The sequence below is a fragment of the Myodes glareolus genome, chromosome 15, assembly GCF_982192425.1.
Source record: "Myodes glareolus chromosome 15, mMyoGla1.1, whole genome shotgun sequence".
NCBI lineage: Eukaryota > Metazoa > Chordata > Mammalia > Rodentia > Cricetidae > Myodes > Myodes glareolus.
In genome coordinates this window covers 24289638-24299546 of record NC_142040.1, presented here as the reverse complement: position 1 = coordinate 24299546, position 9909 = coordinate 24289638, and the positions used below count along the sequence as shown (strand labels likewise).

Sequence of the window (9909 nt, the reverse complement as noted above, 5' to 3'; positions counted from 1 at the left end):
GCTGACTGGCAAGGCTCAACGACTAGCTAGGAACTTGCTTTAGCATTTCCTTGCCTTCAGCTCTGAAGGACATGACCCAAATTCCTATCTCAGACAAACTGTTAGACGTCATGGAACTTAGATGTGTCCTGTGGAAACACAAAAAGCCACTGCTTTGCCACCAACAAGTGCTTTATTGACATTGCAGCATTTCAAGTGTGCACCTGCTGGGCTTCCCTCTAAACTCCTGGAAAAGGAGGACTGGGCTACAGCTCATTTGATAAGAGTGTTTGCTTGGCATGCACCCCAGCACCACACAAATGGGGTGCTGTGGCATACCTGTAAGGTCAACATTTGAGAGGTAGAAGAAGGGAGATTTAAGGTCATCCTCGACTACAAGGTAATTTTAAGGTCAGTCTACTCAAAAGCAAAACAAAAACCTCCTGGTAAAGTAGTACCAAATAAAAGACTATAAACTTACAAGTGTGCTAAGGAATTTAGTAGTTAACTATAGCCCTGCACTTGGGGATTAAATAAGTCAGGGAAGCTGACTTGGCATGGCCTCCACTCTGATCCTCTTATTTAGGTGGTAAAAGAATTAGTATGTGGGAACACGATGGTCTCAGTGGGACGAAATCACAGTTCTTGGCTTTTACATGTTTAAGGATGAGTTTTCTTGTGTTAAATAGGCTTTAGCAAACACCACTAGAGCAGGAAAAACAAAACAACAACAACAAAAAGCAGGACCAGAATCCAAAAATACATGGGAGGTTAAGTGCTGTTAGTTCCCAATAGACAAGAAATCCAGTCTCCTGCAAGCCAGGGCCAATGGGTGCAATCATTCAGAGCAGCAAGACAGTTCTACACAAATTAGTTTGTTCACATCGAGAACACTGCAAGAGAGGAAAACAAAGGACTTCAAGAGTAGATACCAATGCGCTTATATTAGAACTGGTCAGCTGCAGTCCTGCACTCCCTTGGCTAACAGTGAGAATCAGCCTGTGCTACCGTGGTGAGCAAATGGACTACACAGAATGTGTAGGCAGCAGAAACCAATGAAATCACCATCACGAGGATAACACTGTTCCAATAGCCTACTGTGCATTTTGAATTCAGCAACTTTGGTGGAGAGAAAAAACAGACATGGTACATAACGTGAGCTCCGAAGCCAGACTGGTAGGTTTGATTTCTAGTCTACCTCTTGGCCAAGTGACTTGGTTCTTTCCTCAGTTCACTCATCTTAAAATGAGTGACAGCATTTCCCATCTCATACGGTATGGTGAGGATTATATGCATGAATATATCAAAAGTGCTTATAATGACCACTGTATGTATTATTAACGATACATTGGTTCTTATTCCAACCACTTACAAGTACGAAGGACTACACTTCCTTTCTCCCCTCCCCATCATTTCCTGACCGGTACAGTGGATGATTTGTGTAGCTTTCCCACACTTGGGCATGCATTTCTGTCAGCAAATCAAGGTAACATCACTTCTCCAGGGAGTGACCTCCTGAAGAATGGCTGGTAATTCACTGTGGTTGAGGAAAAACAATTTTCTAAAAAGATTATCTGTTTTGTGTGCGCGCATGTGTGTGTACATGCCATGAAGGGACCACTTGTGGCACTCTGTCCTCTCCTTCACCCACTGAGTCTCTAACTCAGGTTGCCTGGCTTGTTGGCAAGCACCTGTCTCTGCCGAGCCATCCTGCCAGACCGTAAAACAGCCTTTCTTGAAATGGCAGTGTTCAGGAGAGCTATTTCCCAAAAGAAGTGCACCGGAAGATACTCGTTTCATTCCAAACAACAGTTTTCTAACTGTATCAGCAGCAGAGCCCCTGTGATGGGAATGTGGAGAACAAATAATGATGGTGTTGCTCAACCAAAACAGCCATTCCCAAGTTCCCACACCTTGGCTCGTTGAAGTGAAGCTTCCTTACTGCTTAAGCCATTTTTAGTAGGATTTTTGTTACTGACTTCAAAGCACTGTAACTGACAGGAAGTTCTTAAGTGTCTGCTGTGCTTGAGTTACTTTACAGGAAGCATGAACTACACAGTTGTGAACTGGATTCTCAGTAAGGTTTTTGAAATGCTTCAGGGAGACAAACTACAAAAACTCAAACTAGGAATAGCAGGCACCAACTATTAAGGGCTTGGATTAAGATAAGCTGACAAGACAATATAGGAGGTCATAAATGAGGAGTGGCCTCATGTGTTAACTATATGATGACTATATGAACTATATGATACAATAAACTATGACAAACTATATGATGACTATACGAACTATATGATGAACTATATGACTATATGAAGTATATGATGAACTATATGAACTACATGACAGACTATATGATGAACTACATGATGAACTGTATGATGAACTATATGAACCATATGATGAACTATATGAACTACATGACAGACTATATGATGAACTACATGATGAACTGTATGATGAACTATATGACAAACTATAGGATGAACTATACGATGAATTATATGATGGAAACTATAGATGGGCAGGGGAGAGAAGTGTAGGGGAGTGAAGGAAGCCCTGAGTGAATTGTGCTTTGACATGGGCATGTCCATGTGAAGGACCCCAGAGCCTCAGAACCTTGGAGGGATGGCAAAACCTCCCTGCCACCTGGAAGGCTCAGAAGGAAATGGCAGTGCCTTCCTTGAGGAACCAAGTGTGAGTGTTGACAGTGTGTACAGAAAATGTCCCATAGCTTCTTCCCCTCCCCAGACAGTTATGGCCTGGAGACTGCTCCACAACAGAGATCACTCCTACAGAGAAGAGCTAAGCCCGTTCCCTTGATCTGGCTGTGGACCATAACCCTGTCATTGTTCAACTCTATATACTGAACACTGTGAGCTTCTGGGTGCTGAGGCTTTCCCAGTCGAGAGCCCAGACCACCTGACCTAGCTTCTCCATCTGTCATTTTTTTTTCTCATTCATTCACCGCCTCAGTCAGATCCAAGTCCCGGGAGCCAAGCTGGATGCAGAAGAGAGGGAATGTTCTAGGTGGGGAAACTGTAAATGAGGGAGAGGGGTGTCAGGTTGTATTCATTTCTAGGGTCAATAGTGTGAAAACACCATATATGGGGTGGCTTAAAACAACAGAAATAGATCTTTCAAAATCATGGTCTAGTTAGTATCGCTGCCATCTATTCTGTGCTGGGACCACTTGTTCATAGACGGATACCTACTGATGTGCTCTTACATCCCTGGTGTCTCTTGAGGAAGACAGATCAGAGCCCGCCTTAATGACTTTATCTGACTTAACCAACCTTCTAAAGGCCCTATCTACAAACATAAAATTTGAGAAATTGGGGACTAGAGATTTAACACATCAATCTTGAGGGACACAATTCAGTTCAAAGCAGAGACCAAAAAAAAAAAAAGATATTTAAGAGTTAGAGATTATTGAGAGATGAAATTGGAAGACTACATTAGGATTTGAATTGTTGGCCTAGATTTTGTTGTAAGGTATCCATCGGAGAAGATCACTTAGCTGTGGGTTAAAGTCAATAGAAAGCCTTTATTAGCTGGCTGGTGACTACACTGGATGTTTGGGTCCTGAGTACAGTCTCAGGGTGAGCTTTTAAGCACAAATTCAAATCCTAGAATGATATACTAAGTCAGCAAGAACAGTTAACCAAAAGTGAACTACAGAAGCCAGAAAGCAAGGTTAGTACATTTAAGGACTTTCCCAGAACTATGAACTGTGTTGGATGAGGTCTGTGATTCTGGCAGGCGTTGCTCCTATGTGCTGGGTTGGTACTAAGGCTGGGTGGTCTTCCACCACACTGTCAGTGGTGCTGAAGTCTGGGCTGGTACAGTTTCACTCTTGCAGCAGCAAAGGGGGCAGTGTAGATACTTAAGAATATTTTGTCAGCAGCATGACACAGTGCTCATCAATAGCAAGCGAAACAGAACTGCAGTCTACACTGGTGCTGACGAGGGCTGAACTGAGGGGAATGGAGGGCTCAGGTCAATGCATCATAAAAATATTTCAAGAGTCATGTTTATTGCATCACTGTGCGCAATAGCAGGTGCCCGGCAGCAGAAGAATGGGTAAAGAAAATGTACATAGCCACAATGAAAGTATTTTCAGCTATAAAGAGCAAAGTTATGCCAATCACAGGTAAATGGAAGTAACTGAAAATAAGGAAATTAAGTTAGTCTCAAAAAGACAAATATGTCTTCTCTCATGAATAGTTCCTATATTTTAAATAAGTAAATATTATGTATATATGAAAAGGGAGGCAAGACTCTCTAGGAAAAGGGGGGACTAATAGGGGAGGGGAAGAGGGAAAAAGAGGAAAGAGGCATATGAAAGGTAATATACTCAATGTGTATCATATTCATGTATGAAAATACCCTATATAATACAGTACTATGTGCAATGAATACATGCAGTGAATTATTAAAACCGGTCTCACAGAAAGAGCACAAAGATCAAGTAGATTGGATCACTGGACAGTCTTCAGGGTACTGTGTGTGGCTGAGGGTCAGAAGCTTACGAGCTTCACTGAGAATCCAGAATAGACAGAACTGCTTGCAAATACCCTACACTGCCCTGCGGTCTCTCAGAAGAGTCATGGCAGAGCAGCTCTCGCCAGCTCTGGGTGGACCAGATCCTTCCTGTCCCAAGTTGCCCAGATGTGTATCCCAACATCTCAGAGTCAGCTCTCAACTGCATAGTATAAAGATATTTTCTAAATGTTTTATGCATTTGAAGTTAGACATCCAAAGCCTATACCATGGTTCCCCAAACATGTTCTGCTCATTAAAAATGTTGAACAATTATTTTATGTGTATTGGCGTTTTGTCTACATGCATGCCTGTGCAATGCATGCCCAGTGCCCACAGAAACCAGAGAGCACTGGATCTCCTGGACCTGGAGCTCTAGAGAGGGCTGTGAGCTGTCACATGGGTACTGGGATTCTGCTGAGCCACCTCTCCAGCCTTCTAGTGATTTTTATAGCAATTTCCACTTTTCTACATGAGAGAGAAGCAATAGTACACAAATGTCAAGCCAAAGCTTATTTGGGAGCCAGACAGAATGAGGGATGAGAATTATTTGGTTACCAAAATAGTAAGGAGTTTGGGAAAACTGATAAAACTCTTGAGTATCTTCCAAATGCTCATGACAGTGTAGACGTCAAAGGTGCATCCTTCAGAGACAGTCAGCTCCAGTCAGCACTGGTCAGTTCTGTTCTAAGATTTAGCATTACCTATACTAATTTTATATAAATCTTATATGATACTAATCTTATATAAAAGTTAAATTTCCTTCATTTTTTTTGAGCTACAGTTCAGAGTAACTGGGGAAAACAACCCAGGGTCTCTTAGGGGATAATTATGTGAACCACTTTTGCGTGTATCTTCACTTTCCTCACAAGAACTGCTACTCACGCAGAGGCAGAAATGCCAAATGCAAGGATAGTTTTAAGTTTCTGTCAATAAAACTAAAGCAAGTCTTCTTCAGGAATGCCTTTATTTCACTGGCATGAAGGCACTAACCTGGCCTAGCAGTTTTCTTATCACAGTGAATACACAGCTCTCAAAATAATCCCCAGTGCCCGCCACACAAGATGGGATGGGTGGCTGCAGATTAGAACAATACGAAATAGGCTACCAAGAACCCAGGCTTCAGAATGGTAGCGTCTTACATTCCACATAGAACTTCCAGTGCTGCTCCATTACGTGGCTTGGCAGAAGCTCTTGGTCACTGATTGAAAGTATTTCTTTTATCTGTAGATAATGAGGGAAACTTTGCACTGACTTTCTGGAAGTGCCTGTTAAAACAGGAATCAAAATTAAAACTGGCCTTTTATAATGTAGGAGTTAAACATAGTTATTACATATTCTAGAACCCAGTCAATCCACACCTGAGCATAGTTGCTAATGACATTCATCATTCCACTTTCTATACCTGAGACAAACCTATGAGAGAGAGGGAGGGAGGAAAGGGGCACACATTGGTGGGATGGGGAGAGGGGGAAGGAGGAGGAGAGAGCTATTTGTAGTCTAAAATTATAGCAGAAAAAGCATGAAGAAAACTTTGGAGGGCAGCTGAATAAGGATTCCTGGCCCTCAATTTCCAATAAGTTGTGAATGAAACAGATGTGAAGACTAAATGAAATCTTGCATGTATACTGCTTAATACATCATTACCTGGCAGATGACAAACAAAAAAACTGTTGCCATTATAATGATCACTATTGATTACTGATTAATTATTAATTAGGCTGTTTTAGAATAGAAGACAGATGACCAATGTTCTAGTCCTTCATCTACCATACATGTGGAGCGTGGTCTCAAGGCAATGATACCACTTCTATAGCTCTTTGGTAAGGAAAAGGGTTCTTTTGCCTCTGCTTCTTGAAAGGGTGAATGATGTTAAACTAGTTGCTTCAATCTCCAATAGTCTCCGAGTTTGGTTATTTGAGTCACTTGTCAATTACCAAATCAAATCTTTCTCTACAGAGATGATCAGTGAGTTAAAACTTCACCAAGGCAGTTTTAGTTAGACACATCAAGTAGTCCATTAATTTTATCCATATCCTATGGATACAAATCTTTCATAAAATCAGGTATTTCAGGGGCAATGGTGCTTCTGATGACCAGTGCCCATCTTTATTTCCCCTGGAACCTGCCTGTCTGTGACTTTCCCTTTCACCTGACTTGGCTCATGTGCTTTGGGCTGTATTTATTATAAACTTATTGATTCATTTACATCTGTACCAAATCAGGAGCTAACTCAGTGATAGCACAATTCTTTCAGAGGGAGGTGAGATACAATGAGAACTCTGCCGAGTCTTTGGGGAAGAGTCACAGTAAGTTCCCACTTCTAGACTTGAGCCAACAGGCAGACAGCCTTGGGTAAAGAGAGGCTGTCATTTTTTAAAAGTGGTTTCATGCATCTCAGGCTAGCCTGAATTCACCACAAAACAGGATGGCCCTGAACTTCTGATCCCCCCAGCATTGACCTCCTGAATGGTAGGATCACGAGTATTTATCACTATACCAGGTTTCTGGGATTGCATTTAGAAGTTGAAAGAGGAAAATTCTGTTTAGTGATGCTGTCTGAAACCTCAATAAAGCCTTTAGATCTTCCCTGACCTTTACTGACATGTACATGTGTCAGAAAAATTCCATTTTTAGTGGTTTAGGTCAGTCCAAGTGGGGTTTTAAACTGTCACTTACAGACTGCGGACAACTCAGTCAGTAGCGTTCTTACTTGACTATCATCATAAAGACCTAAGCTTGATTTCCCAGAACTCAGGGGAAGAAAAGAAAGAAATAAAAAACAAACAGACAAAACCCCCAAACCAGGCATAGATGGCAGTGGTATCTCTTTGTAATCCCAGCAGAGAGGGGGCAGTGATGGCAGGTGGACCCCTGCATTGGCCACCCAGCTTAGCTTTCTTGGTAAGTTTCAGACCAATGAGAACTTGTTGCAAAAACAAAAACAAAAAAACCCAAACAACCCAAAACAAAATAAAGCAAAATAAATGAAGGAAAAAAATTAAACAAAATAAAAACTAAGGTAGACAGCAACTGAAGAACAGTAGCCAAGGCTAACTTCTGGCTGCCACATGTGCACCCACATCCACACACATCTGAACACACAACCTGGTACTACAACTGAATGCTTTTTACATTTTAAAATATATTCCTTATATGAATATATAATTCTCATATTAATTGTAGAGGGCAAAAATACACAAATAAGCACTGGAGAAGCCAGTAAAGTTAAACTCACAGGCATCCTTAAAAGGAAAGAGATGTTTAACCCGTTCTCCTGGAATTCGGGAACAGATGTAGTTTACAACCTAGTGATCCTTTGTTGTCTGATGAGCCAGAGTCTGCCTGTATCTCCCAGAATTTATGTTTTACTTATCCCAGATCCTTTCCCTATAAATCCTGAGAATTACTTCTAAGACATAAAACTCATCCTTGGGAGAGATGTTACTTGTACTTTACAACAACCCAAGTGACTTCTACGTCATCTTAGGGCCAGGTCAGCCTGACACCTACAGGGATTACGTTCACCTCAGTCATACTCCCTACACCCTTACTTTGAACAATGTTTTAAAGTCAACAGAACCCATCTTACAAAGCTGTATGTCCTTTCAAAGAGCTTCAATGTAAACATGTCTTAAGCTCTGTTACACTCACCGGTCTGAGTTAACTGTTACATGAAAACTTCTTCCCAAAATTGTGCCATGCTTAAATGTGCAAAAACATACAACCTGACATCAGATTCTTGAAGTCTTGGTCCCACACTGGTTATCTAAATTAGGCTGAACTGAGCTTCATTCCACCCTCACCCAGACTGTTTCCCTGCTGGCTGTAAGGCTGTGTTTTCATAGATCTCCAACAGAACAGATGGGCTTTGGGAATCCTGCTCAAGCTCCTAAGTAATTGAGACTTTGGGCATGTAACAACAAACCCCATTTCCAGAAACAAGGTATCCCACAAAAGTTGGGGATTGGAGCTATTTCTAAGCTTGTAAAACTCACAACAGTAAGGCACGGTCCGTCCTTATCTCCATAGACAGACACTGCACCTACATTAGTTTTGTTCTGAGTGTTCAATCCATCTGTGACAGTTACTTTCTAATTTATGCTTTATTCCAGTCATGTGCAATTACTTCTGCAGGACTGCTATTTGTAAGCTAAGTGACGAGGTTGTGGATGTGTACATACTTCCTATTTCAGACATGTCTGCCAATACCACTGCCAGCATATAAGTTATCTATGACGATGCCTATTTTCTTCTCCATATCCTTATTGATACTGCATAGTATGAATTTTTAAAAGCTATCCCACTCTGGTTATACAAAATAAAACTACTGTTTTCACTGATACCTTCCTGATGGCTAGTATGGGCATCTTTCACAGAGACTTAGTGCCCTTTAAAATCTCTAGACCTAGGAAGGTGCCTGCTAAAGTTTGTGTTGGCAGTGACTGAGTAGATAGCAAACCAGAGTATGTCAGGAATTTAATCTGTATATGGATCAAAATTCTGCTTTAAAACTGTATTCTCTGCTCACTGGGCATGAATACAATGCTTAGTTAAATCTGGTGGTTCAAGAGGGAGAAACTTGTTGCACGTCTTGCTTAACACGAGACCTGCTGCAGCATTAGCTCTACACACAAGAACAGTTTCAGAGACTCTCTGCTCGCGCTCTCATTCTATGGACACTAAAATAAAGGGGTTTTATTTGTTTATTTTGAGATGAGCTCTCATTATACTGCTCAGGCTGGTCTTGAACTTATGGGAGAAACAGGAATCTATTGGCACACCAAACTTGGGGATTCCTGTATGTGACTGCAAAGGGGCACAGCAGCAAGACCCCAGCTGAGAGAGCACATACTGATGCTGTGCACAATACCCTGCTACCTCAGGCCAAGACCCCTTTATTGACTCAAGCTCTTTACAACTGGCCCAACTCTTAATTGTAACATCTTTTTTTTTTTAATCCAGTGTTCAGACAGGCCCACTGCTTCAATTCCCAGTGTAAAGTTCCTTGTAATATGTGAAATTATCCAACATAATTTGTTGTGTCTAAATTAGTATTTTCTCTATTTACAGTGTTGTGGTTTGGACATGAACTGTTCTCCACAGGCTCTTATTTTGAAAAGTTGGTTGCTAGCTGGCAGTGTTAATTTGGGAGGTCATGGAAACTTAAGTGGGTAGAGCCCTGATGATGAAGTAGGCCACTGAAGGAAGGTCCTGGAGCACATGTTACCCCTGGCTACCTCCTCTCCTGCTTTCTGATTCCTGGTCAGCCAGGAAGGGGACATTTTGGAACCATCATGTCTTTCTAAAGCACATGCATGGAACTAAGCAACCACAGACGTTGAAACTGAGTCGAAAGAAAGACTGCTCCTCTCAAGCTGTCTCTTT

At 41.6% G+C, this 9909-nt stretch overlaps 1 protein-coding gene across 2 annotated transcripts in view; it reads right to left on the bottom strand.

The window, feature by feature from the left end:
- Positions 1-5471: 5471 nt before the first annotated feature.
- Ankrd31 (ankyrin repeat domain 31) overlaps positions 5472-9909 on the bottom strand; it is a 149671-nt gene continuing 145233 nt past the window's right edge. For both annotated transcript variants that reach the window (XM_087896805.1, XM_087896806.1), the window contains one exon: positions 5472-5789. In XM_087896805.1, coding sequence (XP_087752931.1) covers positions 5644-5789 — 146 coding nt within the window. In that variant the 3' untranslated portion in view covers positions 5472-5643. The remainder of the gene's footprint in view (positions 5790-9909) is intronic.